This window comes from Euphorbia lathyris, chromosome 7 (assembly GCF_963576675.1).
Source record: "Euphorbia lathyris chromosome 7, ddEupLath1.1, whole genome shotgun sequence".
In the NCBI taxonomy this organism is placed as follows: domain Eukaryota; kingdom Viridiplantae; phylum Streptophyta; class Magnoliopsida; order Malpighiales; family Euphorbiaceae; genus Euphorbia; species Euphorbia lathyris.
Genome location: NC_088916.1, coordinates 74371315 through 74390939, shown reverse-complemented (window position 1 = coordinate 74390939; position 19625 = coordinate 74371315). Strand labels below are relative to the sequence as shown.

Genomic DNA, 19625 nt, shown 5'->3' with positions numbered 1-19625 from the left:
CCGTGTCAACCGAGCATTAGTGCGTGGTTCCCATGATTTTGCTTCCATCAGTCATTTTCTCTCCAAAAAATTCGATTTCGACTTCTAATTTTGGCAAGTTTGGTACTTTTTGATACGCTGCAACGATAAAAACAACTTTTATTATCTTAGGTCAACGTATAGTTTCATCCTGGATTTCACCCGAAACATTATCGAGTCTCAACTTCTTATCCCAACATCCAAATTGAGCATGGTAAGTCTTGTTGGAGTCTTATTGGGACCTTTATTGACACGTGATGACGCTTGTGATTAAACTTGAACCTATAAAATTCACATGTTCTTGTCAAATATCAGGTTTGACTGAAACTTACTCAAAGCATAACATGCTCGTTATGCCTTCGAATCAGGCTTAGTCGGCTTCGTTGGACCGCTTGTGACAAATATTACCTTCTAGAGAGGATGTCTTAAGACCTAATTCGGATCCTACATAACTTTTTTCCCTATAAGATTAGAGAAAACTTCTCATTTTTTTTCCTCACTTAATTGAGTTTTCATCAGTTTTGACTCAAGCATCTACATTAGGGTTCAAGCAATTGTCCTCAAGGAAGCCATCACACCCTTTTTAATTTCTTTGTATGAGTGGTTTAAAATCCATAGTTATTATTGCCACTCTCTTTCTTCATATTCTAAATACCTTTAGATATATAAAAGGTAAAATTATAAAACTAGGTCAAATGGGAGGCCCATTTACATATTTAACCCATTTACTCAACCTATTACATATCTAGACTCATTTTGTGTGACTTTCCAAAAATACCCCCAATATTTACGCGCGGCTCGCCCCATCCCGTCTGAATTTGATAACTTGCTAGATTCGATTTGATGATCTTCGCCACGGTTACCTGCAAAACAGAACCGGAAACAGGATCTCCGGGAAAACTCTCCGACGATCAAGTCAGTTTTATGGGAAGGTTGGTAAATTGATACTGGTATTGTGGGGAAAAAATGTGAACGTACCTCCCCATTTGCTTCTATGTCCTTTTTATAAGTGTTCCTAGGTAACCGCCGGGGGCGGTTACTCTTTCCAGGCCACGTCCCTTACGTGGCTACAAACGTGGTCTCGTTTGTTTTGAGTGGGAGGTTTAATGCTCCGTTTAGGATTTCGGGGCGGTTACTCGTTTTACCCGCTTCCTTTATTCGGAGCCCGTTTGATCTTGAACCATGGGCCTAAGTATAGGTTGGGCCCGTGTTTATGATTCGGCCCGGTTTGGTTTCACGGATCATCACATGCCTCCCCCTTATTTTGGCAAGAGCCCTTTAGGGTCTTTTCATATGTTATAGGGGACTCTTCGTCTTCGTCTGGATATTCAAAATTCGAAAGTGGTTCTTTCGTTCTCCGTCATTTCTTCTCCGGCGTCAACCCTTTAGCGTTCGTTCTTCTCTATATTCTCTTTCATATGTAAGTGTTCCTTTCCGCAACTTGTAACTCGTTCGACCCTTTTTTTATTTCTGATCGTCTTTCTTCGTTAATATGTCGAACCCTGACCTCAATTTCGCACCGTTCGAGGAAAATTACGTTCGCGAGGTGTCTCATGAGGTTGATGAGATGGTTGATGAAGTTTCAACCAGCTCTCCTTGGTCTGATTCCCATCCCGCCGATTTTCTCCATCTGGCGAATACAACTGATGAGGGTCTAGGTTTTGACCCTAAGAAGTTGATTCCACCACCTGTCCTAACTCCCCATTTATTACCAAAAAAGGACAGGTTGGGAAGCCTAGTTTGCCGCGAGACGATTGATGACTTCCGGGAGCAGTATCCTTGGCTCCAAGGTCTGGAAACCATCATACCCGGGGAGAATAGAGGGCCGGGCGACTACCCAAAGGGGTATTTCACCATTTTTATCGCCCAGATTATCTGCGGTTTCACGTATCCGCTGGCGGATGAGATTGCTTCCATCATTGGTGGTTATGGAATCGCACCTGGACAACTGCATCCCAACGGATGGGCCGACTTAACCTTGGATAAATTTTTGGCGGATTGTCTGGAGGTTCCCCTCTCGCTCAAGATTTTCTCTAAGCTTCATCATTTCAAGAGTTCGGGGGAGTACTTTACTTTCATCCGAAAGAGCGGTTACTACGGCTTTGATGAGAAGTCGAACAAAATCCGCGAGTGGGATAAGTCCTATTTTTTCATTAAGTTCCATGAAGGGAATCCAAACTTTCTTCGCTGCTGGGGCCGACCCAATATAAAGAGTTTGAACTTTGGTTACCCCAGCAAGGACGAATCCGATATTATAAAGTTCTTGAAGAGCACTCCTCCTTTTGTATGGACATATGATCAGGCATTCCATATGCTAAGAAGCCGAGTAGCGATTGCCTACCGCGAGGGAGATCGTGTTGTCTATATCCCTTATCGCGTTTTTGTACAAGGTACTATTAACTTATTTCCAAGTTGATGATTTCTTTTAACCCTTTGCAGGGGTGATCCTTTATCTCAACTCGCTACAGATCGGGAAGCGAAAGCCCTGGTGAGAAGGAAGAAGCGGATGGCGGGAACAACTTCTGTTGCAGGGGCGAATTCTCCTGTGGGGGCGACTCCTTCTGTTGAGGCGGCTTCCCCCCCAATTGCTTCCGTTTCACAGGGCCCCGCTTCTGTTTCTGAGGAGCTTCCTTTAAATAGAAAGCGGAAGAGTAATGTGGATGTGGAGTCTTCTCGCCCTAGGAAGAAGAATACCTCCGTATCCTTGACTGTCGGTGGTACATCTACGTCCACTCCATCCAAAGCCAAGGGCGGTCCCCCATTTCATGAGGTATCATAATTTATTCGCTTTTCTTGCGTTATTTATTTTCTCTTGTCAGTTTTCGCTGTTCTCCTGACCCTTCTCCTTGTGTATCCATAGCCGATTCCTGATATCAGCGGATGGTGGACCAGAACCTTTGGTAAAGCCGTGAGCTTTTCCTGTAGGGACATTGTTTCTTCCATATGCAATGTCCTTGGGCGACTTTCCTCCGCTTCTCATGTGCGCGAACAGGTGCCTCTTCCGACTGCCATGGAGGGGATTCAGAAGCGAGCTATAGAGGTATATTGCTTTCCACTTATGTTCTATCCTTCAAACGCATGTCTCTATTCGCTCTTTTTATTCGCGTATCGTCTTATATGCAGATTATCAATTTCGCGGAGGGTGCTCTCTGCAGGGATGCTGAACGAGCTAGAGAGTTGGAAAGCCTTGGTACTGAATTGGTGACTCAGAAGTCGCTTTTTGATGATGTCCAAGGCAAAGTAAAGGTCCTTGAAGGTGCTTGTCAAAAGGCTATGAGCGAGAAGGAGGAAGCTCTCAAATCCCTCCAGGCTAAGTCCGATGAGCTTCAGAAAGTCATTGATGATCTGAATTCGTCCAAGGAAGCCTTGGAGATGCAAAAGAGGAGGGCCGAGGAGATCACAGCTGAAGATGGTGCTCGCATCTATTGGTATGGAGAGCGGATTCATGCGGCTTATGAGCATGGACATCCAGATCATGTACTTAATCGCCCCAAGGTTCCCATTCCTGAAAAGGATTTAGCTGAGAAATGGGACAAGTTGGAGGCCGAGGATGCTGATATGGATGAGGTACTTCTCTTGGATTGGCAGAGTTTTCATGATTCTCTAATTAGCTGTGAGATCCCAAATCAGAACGTAGAAGGAGGGGCACCACAAGATGTTTCTCACGTTGAACAAGATGTTTCTCGCTCTGATGCGGTTACTGATTTGATTGTTGGGGATTCGCTTGAAGCAGATCATCCCACAGGAGAAGATGAAGGAGCCGCTGAAGGCGAAGGGGGCAATAGAGGCGAAGGAGAAGAAACTGTAGTATAATTTTATTTATATCCGAACTGTTGTATGTAACAAACTGCCAGTATATATATCAACCGAGCGACCTTGCCGCCGCTTTTCATATATGTGCAATTGTTGTTTTATCCTTCGTCGCTTTAATGCCGGTTATTTTCGTATATGACCCTTGCCTCTTGCCGACTTCATACTTGTAATTTTTCGTAGTTAGTTTTGTTTTCATTAGGGTGGCCAGACCCTTTTCGCAATTTTTTGAGTACTCGTTTATTCGCTTAATTTTATGCCTTATAATTTTTCTTTCAAAAATAATCATAAGGTTAATCATAAGGTTTTGCGAATGATGCGTAATCATGCATCCGCCTTTCTTTAATAGGCAACACATTTATGTGTGTTTAAGATTAAACATAAGGTTTTGCGAATGATGCAACAATTGAATATCTTTATTGATAAAGAAAAAAGACTTCTTGTTACATGGGTATACAAACTGTGCGGGATCAAAGCCTCATTAAAACCTTTTATCAGAAAACCCAGTGGGAAAAACTCATAAAAGGAAAAAGAGTACTCGTCATTTCCCTGAACTACTCGGCCTGTTTATATAGGCGTAGATTCTCTAGATTACAGGTGCGCGGGAGCTTTTTTCCGCTCATTTCTTCTATTTCAAAAGTCGATGGTCCCAACTTCTAGGATACCCTGTAAGGCCCGAGCCAGTTGACGCCTAATTTGCCTTTGCCTTCTCTGGATTGTATTTTATCCGCTTTTTTCAAGACCAAGTCGCTCTCGTTGATTATCACCTTTCGCACCCTTCTGTCATGATACTTCTTGATTCTATTGCGGTACACTGCCATTTGCATGTAAGCTTTTTCTCTTCGTTCTTCTACAGAATCCAATGCATCTCTAATATTGATAGGATTTTGGGTGTCACAATAATAAATTATCCGATCTGTAGGCGACTTGATTTCAACAGGCAGGACTGCTTCGGCTCCATAAACCAGCGAGAAAGGTGTTTCGCCTGTTGCTGCCTTTACAGAAGTTCTGTATGCCCATAGCATATGAGGTATCTCATCCGCCCAACATGTTTTTTTATCGCCTAGCCGCTTCTTGATTCCCTGAATCATGGCCCTGTTGGTAACCTCTGTCATACCATTCGATTGGGGATGATTTACAGAAGAAAAATGATTTTTGATCCCCATGCTTTCGCAATATGCTTTGAATTTTACACAGTTGAACTGGGTGCCATTATCAGTTATAAGCGTTTGTGGGATTCCAAACCGTATGATAATGTTCTCTCGTAAGAACTCGATCATTCGCTCAGGTGTTTGAGCGGTTACTGCCTCCGCTTCTACCCATTTGTTGAAGTGGTCGACTGCGACTATCAAGTACTTCCTTTTCTTTGTCGTTTCTGGGAACGGGCCCACTATATCGATCCCCCATGTTGCGAATGGCCACGCCGTCATTATAGTGACTTGTTCGGCTCCGGGAACATGGTTTTCATTCGCATGGATTTGACAGCTGTGACATTCCGCTACCATCTTCTGGGAATCCTCCACCACCTTTGGCCAATAATATCCCATCAACTTGACTTTTCTTGCCAACGCCGCGGATGCTTCATGTGCGCCACAAATTCCTTCATGGAGTTCTCGCAGTACATAGTCTCCTTCATTGCGGCTAATACATTTCAACCATGGACATGTATATGATTTCCGGTATAAAGTTCCATCTCGAATTGAGTATCTCGCTGACTGCCCAATTAGTTTTCTGGCTAAGCTTTTATCAACCGGCAAATCTCCATGTTCCAGATATTGGCGGATGGGCATCTGCCAATCTTCATCATCTTCCAGCTCTTCGATGACCATAATCTGATCGACTTTGAATGCTGGTGCTGACCTTATTTCCAAATTGCATGCTTTTTGACTCCATGGTTCTCTACTCGCCGCTGCTTTTGCCAACTCGTCAGCCTTTGTGTTCTGGCCTCTCGGAACATGCACCATTTCCCAGACGACTCCCTTGTTTGTTAACTCCTGCGTCAGTTTGCCGACCACCTGATGGTACTTGACCAGATCCTCCTATTTCACCAGATAATTTTTTGTGATCTGATTTATCATGAGTTTAGAATCGCTGTAGATGACCACTCTTTCTGGCGTAAGTTCATTAAGCAACTTCAATCCGCATATCATTGCTTCATACTCCGCGGCATTATTGGTAGTTTCGAATGTTAACTTTGCCGCATAGTACAGGCGAATAACATCCGGTCCCTTAATGACGACTCCCAGTCCAGCTCCATCTGTGGACAATGCCCCATCTGTGAACATACTCCATTCTTCTTTTTGTGCTTTTGGACATTCGTCTTCATCCCACGTGAACTCATTCACGAAATCGGCAAGTACTTGACTTTTTAGAGCTGGTCTTCCTTCGTAGCGAATATCGAACTCTCCCAACCGAATTGACCACTCCATTAATCGGCCGGATGCGTCAGGTTTCTGTAGTACCTTTCGCATTGGAATTCCAGTTCTCACAATGATAGTATGCGCCTGAAAGTATGGCTTTAACCTAGCCGCCGTGGTTATCACCGCGAGGGCCATTTTGTCTAACCTTGAATACCGAAGTTCTGCGTCTTTCAAGACTTTGCTCACATAGTACACTGGATATTATTGCCCCTCTTCTTCCCGCACCATCACCGTGCATATCGCCATACTGGTGACGGATACGTAAAGAAATAAATCTTCTCCATCCTCCGGCCTGCTCATTAAGGGCGGATAACATAGTAATCGCTTTATCCCCTCAAATGCTTCTTGACAATCCGGCGTCCATTCAAAGGACTTAGATTTTTTGATGGCATTGTAGAAAGGTAGACATCTCCTAGCTGAGCATGATATGAATCGCCCTAATGCCACCAACCGCCCGTTCAGTCTCTGTACTTCTCTTATGTTCCTCGGTGTCTTCATCTCCATCACTGCTTTAACCTTCTCAGGATTCGCCTCAACTCCTTTGCCGCTAACAATGAAACCCAGGAACTTTCCTGCTCTTGCTCCAAACGTGCATTTCTTTGGGTTCAATTTGAGGCCATATTTGATCAGTACTTCTAGGATTTCTTTAATATCCTGCGGGTGGTCTTGCATCTTCTTGCTTTTAATGATCATGTCATCTACATAAATCGAGAAGTTCTCGCCTGATTTGTCTGAAAATATCTTATTCATCATCCGTTGATATGTTGCTCCCGCATTTTTCAGTCCAAAGGGCATCACCTTGAAGCAATAAGTCGCCTGATGAGTTATGAACGACGTCTTGATCTCATCCGCCTTCTCCATTGGTATCTGGTGGTAACTGGATTTCACGTCGGTGAACGATAAAGCTTCAAATCCCGCAGTCCCATCTACCAATATATCAATGTTAGGTAGCGGATACATATCCTTCGGACAAGCTTTATTCAAATCTTTGAAGTCGACGCACATTCTGTACGTTCCATTTGGCTTTTTGACTAGCACCACATTGGCTAGCCACTCCGGATAGGTGACTTCTCGAATTGCATCTGATTCTAGCAAATCCGCCACTGCTTTTTCAATCGCCTTCTGCCGTTCTGGAGCATGTCCTCTCTTTTTCTGTCGCACTGGGGTTGCACCTTTGTCCACATTCAAACGATGGGTTGCTATATCTGGACTTATCCCCTTCAGCACTTCATTCGGAGCGGCGAATGCCGACTCGCATTGGATCAACACCTCGGTAATGGCTTTCTTCGTTTCCTCTGGAAGTCCTATCGTTATCCGTACGTTCTTATCATTTGAGATGGCGAATAGTTCTGTTTCTCCTAACGCTTCAGCCGGCAACTTCTCATCAACTTTATCCTCTCCATCTGGCTTCGGTTCAAGTGACAATGTATAAGCTTGATGAGATATAAGTTGATCCCCTTCAACAATGACTCGCCCTTGGTGTGTTGGCAAATGCAATGTCAAATGCTTCATTGAGATGAGCGACTCCGTTTCCGATAGGAACGGACACCCCAGAATTATGTTGTAGGCCAATGGGAGATCAACAATTGCGAATTCTAGATCACCTCGCCATTTTAGATTCTTGTCGCCCATTTCTGTCTCCAACACCACCTGTCCACTTGTTTGAGATGATTGACCTCCAAAACCAGTTACATCCATGAACATATGTTCCACTCGCTCGTCGTTAATTCCCAACTTGTTGAATGCAGTTCGAGTAATGACATTGCAAGAACTGCCTGTATCAATAAGGACCCGCTTAACGTCCCATCCTTCAATGGCCATCGTAATCACCAAAGCATCCGCATACGGCTCCGTGATTCGCGTAAATGAGTAATTGAGGGCATCCCCCTACGCGTGTTGCTTTTTCGCTGTTCACGGCGAGCCCTTTTTGTTGGAGGCTCATAGATCCCGCCTGCTATCACGTTAATCACCCCTTTTTTCTGCTTTTTTTCTGGCCTTGCTTCTACCTCATGCGGGAGCGTTCCTTTCTCATCAATCGTTTCTTTTCTAATGAATTGACTCAGTTTGCCCCTCTCAGTCAGCTTTTCAATCTGCCTCTTCAATTCATAGCAATCGTTCGTGTCATGGCCCTTCAATCTGTGGAACCTGCAATATTTGATAAGATATCGCCCCAAATTGGTTCGACCTTTCGCCTCAAGAAACTGCACATCCTTTTTCAGAGGGTTTTTCTCAATCCAAAGTAACACCTCATGACGAGTCGTGTTCAATGGTGTTTGATATCCCCCCCTTGAAAGGAACGATCGCTTTTTCGAACCAGATTACCCTTAGAATATGCCTGGCCTTGATGGCGGCGATTGTCCGAGGTGGATCTAGCCGCATCTCTTTCTCGCCGGGTTTGAGCTCTATGCTCCCTGTTAACATCGTCCACTTCCATAAATTCTTTTGCTATCTTCATGAGTTCAGCCACTATGCGTGGTTTATTACGGATGATTTCCTCCCGCATGCTCCAATCTGTGGTTCCATCCGCCATGATGTTGCGAATGCTCACGATATCTGGGTTCTGTAACCGTACCAGAATATCATTGAATGCGAATACAAATTCCCTTAGGGAATTATAGTTTCTCTGTTTGATCTCCTTCAGCTGCCTATCCGTCACATCCGCTGCTTTACAGCCCACGAACTTTGCACAGAAATCACGACTGTATTGATTCCAGTTGTGAATAGATTCAGTTGGTAGGGACCGAAACCAATCGGATGCTGCTCCTCCCAAAGTGGTCGAGAACAATCGACAAATTATGCTTTCGCTTGCTCCTGCAACATCCATCAACTCTCTATAGTTTCTGACATGTGCCTCAGGGTCAGAATTTGGATCCCCATAATATTTAGGTATCGCCGGTGCTTTTATTCTGTGATCTGGAATAAATTCTCGCAATGATGGGGCAAAAGGCGAATCACTCTGCACCGCTGCTCTTGCCCTAGGTGTGTATCCCATCCGCTCCATCATGCTTCGCAGTTGATCTTCCAATTCAGTATTGGGTTCCCACCGAAATTCTTTCATCCGTTGCTGATGAATTCAGGGTGACGTCCACCCGCCATACTGTGTCGTCACTTGTTCTCGCCGTGGGGCTAACCGCTGTCTAGTTATAGGATCAAAGTTCCAAGTATGCTCCCGCCCAGACATATTCCCTCCAGACGTCATCAACCCTGAATGTCCGTGGTCAAAGGGTTCCGTTTGTCGTAGCGAAAGAATTCCTTGCATTCCTGGCATTGGTTGGGATGACTGCCAGGTCGGATGGATCGTCATAATAGGATCTTGGTGTGAGTAGTGGTCTGGATGGCTATGTGGTGTCATGCGACTACTCTGACTCATCCGATTTGGCTCTCGAGATGGCTGTGGAAGCGTAGATATGGCAGGAATAGTTGGTTGTTGTGTGGAGATGACAACAGGTTCTTGAGGGGCAGCCGTTACGGCGGTATTGTGTTCAGCGATTGCAGTTAACAAACTAATCATTCGATCCCCAGCCGCTTGGCTCATATTCGAAGCCAAGACCTGTCCTGCCATTTGTACAAAATCGCTATTAGACATCTCCATCTCAGTTTGCACTTGGACCTCCAATAAGGAACTCAACTGCCCTGAAGGATTCGACGAGCTGGGTACCACAGGCTGTGTACTCGCAGGCTGCCGTGGCTTGAGTTCGTACTAGCTGATCTGGTTGTAACTCCGGCCGTTCGTGATGGTTCTGACATGTTCTTAGGGTACCTTTAACCAAATGTTGATAAAAAAGGTCCACGCTCACCGCACCAATGATAACTTGCTAGATTCGATTTGATGATCTTCGCCGCGGTTACCTGCAAAACAGAACCGGAGACAGGATCTCCGGGAAAACTCTCCGACGATCAAGTCAGTTTTATGGGAAGGTTGGTAAATTGATACTGGTATTGTGGGGAAAAAATGTGAACGTACCTCCCCATTTGCTTCTATGTCCTTTTTATAAGTGTTCCTAGGTAACCGCCGGGGGCGGTTACTCTTTCCAGGCCACGTCCCTTACGTGGCTACAAACGTGGTCTCGTTTGTTTTGAGTGGGAGGTTTAATGCTCCGTTTAGGATTTCGGGACGGTTACTCGTTTTACCCGCTTCCTTTATTCGGAGCCCGTTTGATCTTGAACCATGGGCCTAAGTATAGGTTGGGCCCGTGTTTATGATTCGGCCCGGTTTGGTTTCACGGATCATCAGACTTCGCATATTCCATACTATGCGAAAGTCTGCGAAGTAAATGTTTGGGTTTGCTTGATGAATTTAGTTCGCATATGCGAAGCCTGGATGTGTTTTGAAGCTAATTCGCGAAGTAGTATATAACAAAAAAGGGCAAACAACAACGGATTCTAACATTCAAATCATAACATTATCAAAATTTACAAAAAGATTGCCACAATAACAACATTCAAATCATAACATTATCAAAATTTACAACAAGATTGCCACAATAACTAATCCGGTACCAATTTTGAAACGAAGATTACTCATCCGCTTTAAAATTGGCACCGGATTAAGTTAGGTCCACTTTGAAGATTGGCACCATAGGATGGACGTGTCCCATGGTGCACCCCGAGATTGACACAATCTCTCCTAACGAATCATTTCAGGAGTGAATGTGTCAATCTTGGGGAAGTTCATCCCTATATAGGAAGGAAAATCATCTTCCCTGCAGCCCAGTACGCCGCCTTCCAGAAAGGGATGTTACGTATTCAACCATCTACAGAAAAATTTAACCGTGTTAGTTATGAAAAAGGACGATTTTGGATTCGCGAAATGAAAATTAGTGAAGCATGCGAATGTAAATGTGCATGGGAAGAGGTGATTTTACTTCGCATAACGATTCTTTCGTGAAGTCTGCGAGGTCTGAAATGTGACTATCTACGTCGCATATCGATGCTTTCGCGAAGTCTGCGAGGTCTGAAACGTAAGGATCTATTCGCAGACTTCGCGAACTAATAGATTCGCGAGGTCGATCCATACGTTTCAGACTCTTTCTCTTCGCAGAACGTCGCGAATTCATCGATTCGCGAAGTAGATCATCAAGTTTCAGGCTCGTTCTCTTCGCAGATCTCCGCGAATTCATCGACTACGCGAAGTGAATTCATGGAAAACGCAGGAAAAACAACAGATACTTACATTTTTCGCTCCTAACAATATGATAAACTGGGAAGAACGACGGAAATAACGTAGAATAACCATTTCTGGAATGGTAACAAGAAGAAAGAAATCAATTAACGAACAGGAAGATGAAGAACCATGACTTCGTTTTCTAGGGTGAGGAAGTTGCAGAATCAAGAGATGAAAAGAGAACTTCATTGTGATTTGGAAACATGGTGCAGATTTCATGCAATTTAAAGGCAAATAGGAAGATCAAAAGTCTTCAAATCATTAATGGAGGAGCCAAACCGTTTTCGCGCACCAAGGAGAACAGGGGAGAGAAACCGATAGAGTGGGGGGAAGTGGGAAGGGTAGGGGTATTACGGGAAAGTCACACAAAATGAGTCTAGATATGTAATAGGTTGAGTAAATAGGTTAAATATGTAAATGGGCCTCTCATTTGATCTAGTTTTGTAATTTTCCCCATATAAAAACATCTCTAATAGGATGATATGAATGTCAAAATTTAAATTATTAAATTTAACTAGAGATTTTGAAAGTACGATTTAAGTATTTAGTTAAATTTGACTAGTCATTTAGATGACAATTTATATTTTTTATTATTTTCAAAAAATTTTATAGGATTTTTTCTCTTTAATTTTAATAATAAAATAATTAAATAGTTGGAGAAAAATATAAATTTGGTTATTTATTATTTTATATTATTTTAGGGAATTAAATATTAAAGATGTTTTTTTAATGAAAAAATAATTAGAAATGTTGTTGACAAACTATAAAGATATTTTTGGAAAATTTTAAAACATTTAATTAAGCCTCAATAAGAAATCATACCATGACTTTAAAAAAACAAAAAACAAATTATAATATGATTAAATATAAATCGGGCAAAGTCTCACAGCTGAACCTAACCGCCATTCCGTCTCAAAGCAATACGTGTAGTTTTTCCTTCGGTAGTTCGCGTTTCAGCATAACCAGAATTCCATCCAGGTTCATCCCCTACCTTCCCATTTCTATATCCGTCATTCTCAATTACTTCCATTCTCATTCTCTATATCTGAAAGATTACGCTTTTCTCATTTAGTACTAATTTTTTTATTTCTTCATTAGGGTTTGGTCTCAATTCACATGGAATTTGGTGCTTCTGCTTCTTCCACGCAGAACAGAAATACCCCTCGAATTCGATTTTTTCACTGTGCTTCTTTCAGGCGCTGTTGTCGCTGTTTCTGTTGTTGTTACAGTTATCCTTGAGTATTCAATTTCAACCCCTTTCGTTTTTTCGTTGTATGAAATGGATTTTTCGCAAGCTCAATCGGGGTTGTCTCTTGGATTTCACTCCCACTCCCACTCCTCGCCGAGCCCTATTTCGATTCCAATTCCGTTGCAATTACTCGACCAGGAAGAGGATAACTCAGTTGAGAAAGGAGATGAGAATCAGCCTGAGGAAGAGGAGAATTTTAGCATTTTAGGGCATCAGATGTGTTTGAAGAGGCAAAGGGATGGTCAATCGTCGTCGTCATCACCGAATCAACCTCCTAAGCGACCTGCCGTTGAACCGAGCCTCGAATGTCGGCGAGCCATGGTGCGAAGCTGGGGGAACCAGCCGATATCCCTTGCCGACCCAGAAATTCATGATATTATGGATAAAGAGAAGCATAGGCAGGCGAAAGGGATCGAACTCATAGCATCTGAGAATTTTGTATGCCGTGCTGTGATGGAAGCCCTAGGTAGCCACCTGACAAATAAATACTCTGAGGGATTACCTGGGGCGAGATACTACACGGGTAATCAGTATATTGACCAAATTGAATCGCTATGTTGTAGTCGGGCATTAGTTGCTTTTGGGCTTGATTCTGAAAAATGGGGTGTCAATGTGCAGCCGTATTCTTGTACTTCTGCTAATTTTGCGGTTTATACTGGCCTTTTGTTGCCTGGGGATCGGATTATGGGTTTGGATTCACCTTCTGGAGGGCATTTGAGTCATGGTTATTATACAGCGGGAGGAAAAAAGGTGTCAGCTTCATCGATTTTTTTTGAGACTTTACCTTACAAAGTGAACCCACTCACTGGGTACATTGATTATGAAAAAATGGAGGAGAAGGCGACGGATTTTAGACCTAAGATACTGATTTGTGGTGGAAGCTCGTATCCAAGGGAATGGGATTACTCAAGGTTTAGGCAAGTTGCGGATAAGATTGGAGCAGTATTGATGTGTGATATGGCTCATATTAGTGGTCTTGTGGCAGCTAAGGTATGGGAATTTTAATTCAGTATGCTTTTATTTGTTGTGGATATGGGCTGTTATCTAAATTTCACTCGTAGGATCACTATGCCTGAGTTTACATTTTGTATGCTTTAGTTTTCTTAGAATTTTCAGAATCTGTGACTATGTTCATCTAATAGGCAAACTGTGGTTATTAGTTAGTCTTATTGGAGCTTGATTTATTATTAACTCTTGGTGTTTTGTGTTTTAGTTAAGCGGTAGTAGGTATTGGTCTTGCATTTGAAGTCCTCAGTAATAGCACTGAAGTTTTGTATTATGTTCTTGGTAGTTCATACACAGATTAACTTTTTCATGCGTACATCTTTAGTAATCAACCTTCAGACTGGCAAAAGTTTGTTCTCTGGTCTTCGGTTCACTCGGGGCAAAATTTTGTTCTATGTCTTTAGTTCACTTGGGCAAAATTTTGTTCTAGGTGTGTGCTTTTCATCTTAAAAAGATCACAACATATCTTAACTATACTCAATTTGAAGTAGTTGCATATTATTGAAACACATATCTTTTCATTTTTTTGCTATTTGATGTACATAAAGCTTACAATTCTACTTAGCAATAGAGAAAAGGAGAATGTGCTTAATCATATATAATAAGTAGTTCTATTCACTACTTACGTAATCTTGCCTGTTCTCATTTTACAGGAATGTGCAAGTCCGTTTGATTATTGTGATATTGTTACCTCTACAACTCATAAAAGTCTACGAGGTCCTAGAGGAGGAATTATTTTTTACCGGAAAGGCCCAAAATCAAGGAAGCCAGGAATGCTTCCAAATCACGGTGATGGTAATAGCCAGTATGATTTTGAAGAAAGGATAAATTTTGCAGTTCACCCAGCGCTACAAGGTGGTCCACACAATAATCATATAGCTGCACTTGCTATAACCTTTAAACAAGTTGCAAGCCCAGAGTATAAAGCATACATGCAGCAAGTGAAGAAAAATGCACGAGCATTAGCATGTGCTTTGCTGAGAAGAAAATGCAGATTGGTGACTGGAGGTACTGACAACCATCTGTTGCTCTGGGATCTAACTACTCTCGGCTTGGCAGGTATTGTTTTTTCTCTTGTGAAACTTAATATATAGTATATATGAGCGCATGTTGTGTTGTTGGAAAATGGTATGGCAGTATCTTGAAAGCTTAACCTATGGTTGTTTATATGTGGAAATGTCATTAGTGGGTGAATAAATGGTTAGACACTTAGAAGATGAAAAGTGATGTGTGCTTCTATAGTTCTCAATAGATAAACTCAGGAGACTTTTTGGGAAATTTCATGCTCCATATTTTATAGTTTGATGCGAGAAATCAGGCATGTGCGGTTGGATTTGCATAACAATTTCTTGTATTTATTTCAGAAGATAGAATTCTATAAAGAAGAGATGTAGGGACACATGTTACTCTTTAGAGATTTAGGAGAGAAAGAAAAAGAACAAAATAAACCAGACATTTGCTTTACTTTTGGCATTGGCCTTTCATACTTATGAAGCGTCAAGTTGCTCTTTACAGTTAGATCTAGTTTGTCTTTCCCTTTTTGTTCCCTTGCATCCTTTTATGTGGGTCGGGTATTTCCATATTTGATTGATTGATTGCTGAAAAACTGTTGCTGCTATTAATCCTCTGGAACAATATTCATAAGATATTTTTGGCTGTGTTGTCAAAGTCATTACAGTAAAAGTTTATTATCATTTCATTTGTTTTGTTTTGTTTTATTTCGATTTTTTGTTTTTCCATAATTCTCTACAATAACCACATCCTCTTTAATGGCTTGAGTTGGCTTTTGGAGAAAATTCAGTAGTTAACCCAAGTGAACAGAAGTAAATACTTGGCAAGGAGAACTTTATTGGATATTTTTGTTTTGAGCACTCATTGTTATTCAATATTACATTTTCTGTAATTCATTTTTTTTTGCTGAAAATGCATTGGACTCATAGAAACTTTGGTGTTTCTGATGAGAAGATTGATTACTACATTTGAAGTATGATTTTCATATGCATGTTTTACTTTGGATCCAGTTTAAGCTTGTCTCCAAGACGTGTGTACTCATTTTTGGATTTGATACAAAAGAAACCCTCTTGTGCTTTCATCGATTTGCAAGTAAATGAACATGGTACTTCTTTTTGCAAAAAGGATATGTGTTTTACACTGTTAGCGAAAAAAAAAGTCTTGATGACGTGGAATATTTACTTTGATGACATGACACATTGACTTGTTGACTTCATTGACATGACACAATGAAATATTGATTTTTTGATGATGTAATATGTTGACTTGATGATGTTGCATGCTGACTTGATGACGTGACAAACAATGTTAGTCATATTCTTTTTTTTTTTCCCGCTAACTTTGCAAAGCATATGCCCTCTTTTGTAAAAAGAAAAATACTACACTTCTCTACTTGTAAATCAATGAAACCTATGACATATTGACATGACACAATGAAATATTGGTTTTTTGATGATGTGATATGTTGACTTGATGATGTGGCATGCTGACTTGATGACGTGACAAACAGTGTTAGTCAAATTCCTTTTTTTTTTTTCCGCTAACTTTGCAAAGCATCTGCTCTCTTTTGTAAAAAGAAAAATACTACACTTCTCTACTTGTAAATCAATGAAACCTCAAAGGTTTTATTTGTACTTCTCCCAATACAAAATTAATAACCTCCTAGCGCAGAAACGCTGTTATACTTATGACCCAAGTTAAGAACATAAATGGGAAATTTAGGAATGGATATTATGCTCTAGAATAGTAACTCTTTCTGAATACTGATTCTTTCTTTCTTTAGCATATTGATGGTTGACTTGAGTTAAATATTTTGTTTACTTTTGACGATAACCCTGATAATGCTGTGATTCTAGTTGGGGTCCAGTTGATGATGGAAGTTTTGAATTCACTATTATGGTCAGTAGAAGGAAAAGATGTTTAGGGTCCAGGAGCAAAATAAGCAGCTGTATTCTTTCCAAAACTGTCTAAATTGTTGCCTTGTTTGATTTCCTATTCCACTTTCCATCACTTTTTCATTTGTAGGGACGCCATTTGAGCCTTTTGCTTTAGCAGTTAGAATCTTATTGTTGGGATGGTAGCTTTTAAAGTAACTATTTATGATAGCTTTTAAAGTTATGGTAGACTATGCCTTAATAATATTGTCAATTAAATTGCTCATCATTTTCGATAGGGGTGACAAATTGACACGATTGTCCATTTTTGGTGTCTTTTATGTTCTTATAATCACGTATATAGATAACATAATACGATTATGACATGTCAACCCAAAATGCCACCCCTAATTTTGATTGCGGTAAAAACATTTTCCGTTTAAGTATGCACCTGGATGTGGATGTGTTTTCTTCTCGCACCCTTTCTGTGTCTTAATGTTAGTTATTGTTGTAATTTTGTCTTGGCTTGTGTATACTTGTACCATATTGTATTTTACTTATAATCACTACTTTTCTGTTATTTTCCAGGAAAAAACTATGAGAAAGTATGTGAAACGTGCCACATCACTCTAAATAAAAGTGCGATATGTTTGGACAATGGCAATATCTGTCTTGGTGGAGTGAGAATCGGTGAGTTGCGTTAGGAAGATCTTACTATTTATCAAATACAGTAATTTCGGTGCACTTCATTGTATTAGCTTTGAAAAAAAAAATCTTAGACTGCTGATATATTAATATATTTTCTGCCTGTTGTCTTCCAGGCACGCCTGCGATGACATCAAGAGGCTGTTTAGAGGGTGATTTCGAAACCATTGCCGAGTTTCTTGTTAGAGCAGCTCAAATCACATGTACACTACAGAGAGAGCATGGAAAAATGCAGAAAGAATTTCTAAAGGGTCTTAAAAACAATAGAGATATCATTGAGCTCCATAACAGGGTCGAGACATTCTCGTCCCAATTTGCAATGCCAGGATGTGACTTCTGAATGCGGTAGGGGAAACCTTGTAGTAATTCATAATATTGTTTTCTTTATCTGTGGCTTCGGTAGGGATTGTTACCGCGGTAACTTCCCCCAATTTTTTTCCCCATACTATACTTTTCATTCATATCTTGTAAATTAAAATAGAAGTGTTTTTTTTTTTTTTTGTATAACTTGAGTACATAGCATATCAGTTTCAGAACTATATTTTCCTATTTATGTAAAGATTACACAAATCGCTCGCTCGAAACTTTATTTTGAGATTCAGATTGTTTCGAGCACTCAATCTGAATCGGTGTTTAGAATGAGTTGAACATGTAACATATTTGAGCATTTACTTGGTGAGAACAAATCTCTGTCCTTCAAATTTTGGCCATAATGCAGATGTTATGGTAAGAACCTTCTGCTTGTAGAACTGTCGTGAGGTGGAATTTTGTACTTGGACGCGAGAGTTGGTGTCAATATAGGACGTGTTTTGGTTCAACTATTGTTGTTTAATGTTTTAGAACGAGTTTGGTTCGGCTATTATTTCATATTTGCTATTGTTGCTGGTAGATGTTAATTGATTTTTCTTCTAAAATAGTTAAACTGTTTTTCTTAATCGAACAATGTATGTGATTCTTCTTTTTGTAGGTTTTTTTTTATTTCTTTTCTTCAGACGGTATATAGTGTTCGGTTAGGATTGAGAAACACTTACTGATGTCCGGGTAGGGGGTTTGAGCACCTATTAGTTGTCAAAATAATACCCGGAAAACTCCATGGAAGTTCAAAAAAATATCATTCGAGCACTATAGACTTCTAGAGAGCGAGCATCATTTGTCACTGAATCTTGAATCAGTCACTGTCTACCAGTAACAGCAAATAGTTTACGATAATAACTGAACTAAACAGACTTTTTAGACGAACCGAACTGGGGTTTATTCTTTTAGCATAGTTATTTTGGTTTTGAAATGTTGATGGGGGGATGGAAGAAGAACATGATTGCTAGTTATGATTAAAGGAAGTTGATCCTTGAAATCCCAGTGGGCAATGATCATTTTTTATTTTATTTTTACAGTGTAAGCTGTTAGCTGGAGCAGGCTTTGTTGTTGAAGCAGAGCTTTGCTTTGCTGCTGCATCTCTTCTGTTCTGTTGCACCCAAACCGAACAACCTTTCTTCTTTATTTATTCATTTCTACTTATTTTGTCGCTATCTTCTCTTTTTTGTTTTTAAAGTAGAAAAAAAGGGAGGAATTAGCATTATTAATATAATATAGTTATGTTGAATGGCACATTTGTGAAATGGAACCCCAGAAGGGAGGCAAGCCATGAATTTCCGGCAAGGAACAAAAAGCATGAGCCCCTTTATTTCCTTCTTCTCTTCCCTATTTTCAGCATTTTATATTCCCCCCAGACCCCAAATATGGGAAGAACATTTTGCCAATTTTTACTTTTCTTTTCTTTTAATTATTTTATACTATTGTTATGTGGTAGTTGAATACGATTAATGGGTTCGAGGTTAATTAGAAATTGTTGTTTGTATTCAAAGACTCTTTGATTTAGCTGTTCATATTTACCGTTTATTGTTTAATTGTTTGGTGTTGCTGGTAATCTATAGAAATTAGTTGTTTTGGTTCAAAATAGCTATAAATAGTTACTAGTAATTGATAGAAATTAGTTGTTTTTATTCGAAATAGCTATCAATAGTTGTTTTCATCTTTCCCTCACCTGTTTAAAATATTGATTATTTATTTATTTATTGTTCGGTAATATTTACCTTTTGATCTATCCAAATTTTGGATAGACAGAAGATAAATATTACCAAATAATAGGTTAAAAGGCAAAAGTAAACATCTTGGTGGAGTATAAATGTTATCAAATAATATGTCAAGAAGTAAAAACCAATATTTTAGATACATCAATAGTCAATTTAAGCTTTTTATTTTATTTTAATGAAAGCCTATTTTCAATAAATATCTGCTAGCAACAACTAACAACAATAGTGAACAACAATCAAGTGTCTAATCAGTTTTTTTAACTAGTGACGACTCCAGGA

The 19625-nt window shown here is 40.4% G+C and overlaps 1 protein-coding gene across 1 annotated transcript; it reads left to right on the top strand.

The window, feature by feature from the left end:
* Nucleotides 1-12259: 12259 nt before the first annotated feature.
* Nucleotides 12260-17923, top strand: LOC136235325 (serine hydroxymethyltransferase 7). Its single transcript, XM_066024925.1, has 5 exons — nt 12260-12390; nt 12511-13651; nt 14320-14725; nt 17140-17241; nt 17373-17923. Exons 1-5 carry the CDS (start codon nt 12269-12271, stop codon nt 17594-17596), a joined length of 1995 nt encoding a protein of 664 aa, XP_065880997.1. The 5' UTR covers nt 12260-12268; the 3' UTR covers nt 17597-17923.
* Nucleotides 17924-19625: the final 1702 nt, after the last annotated feature.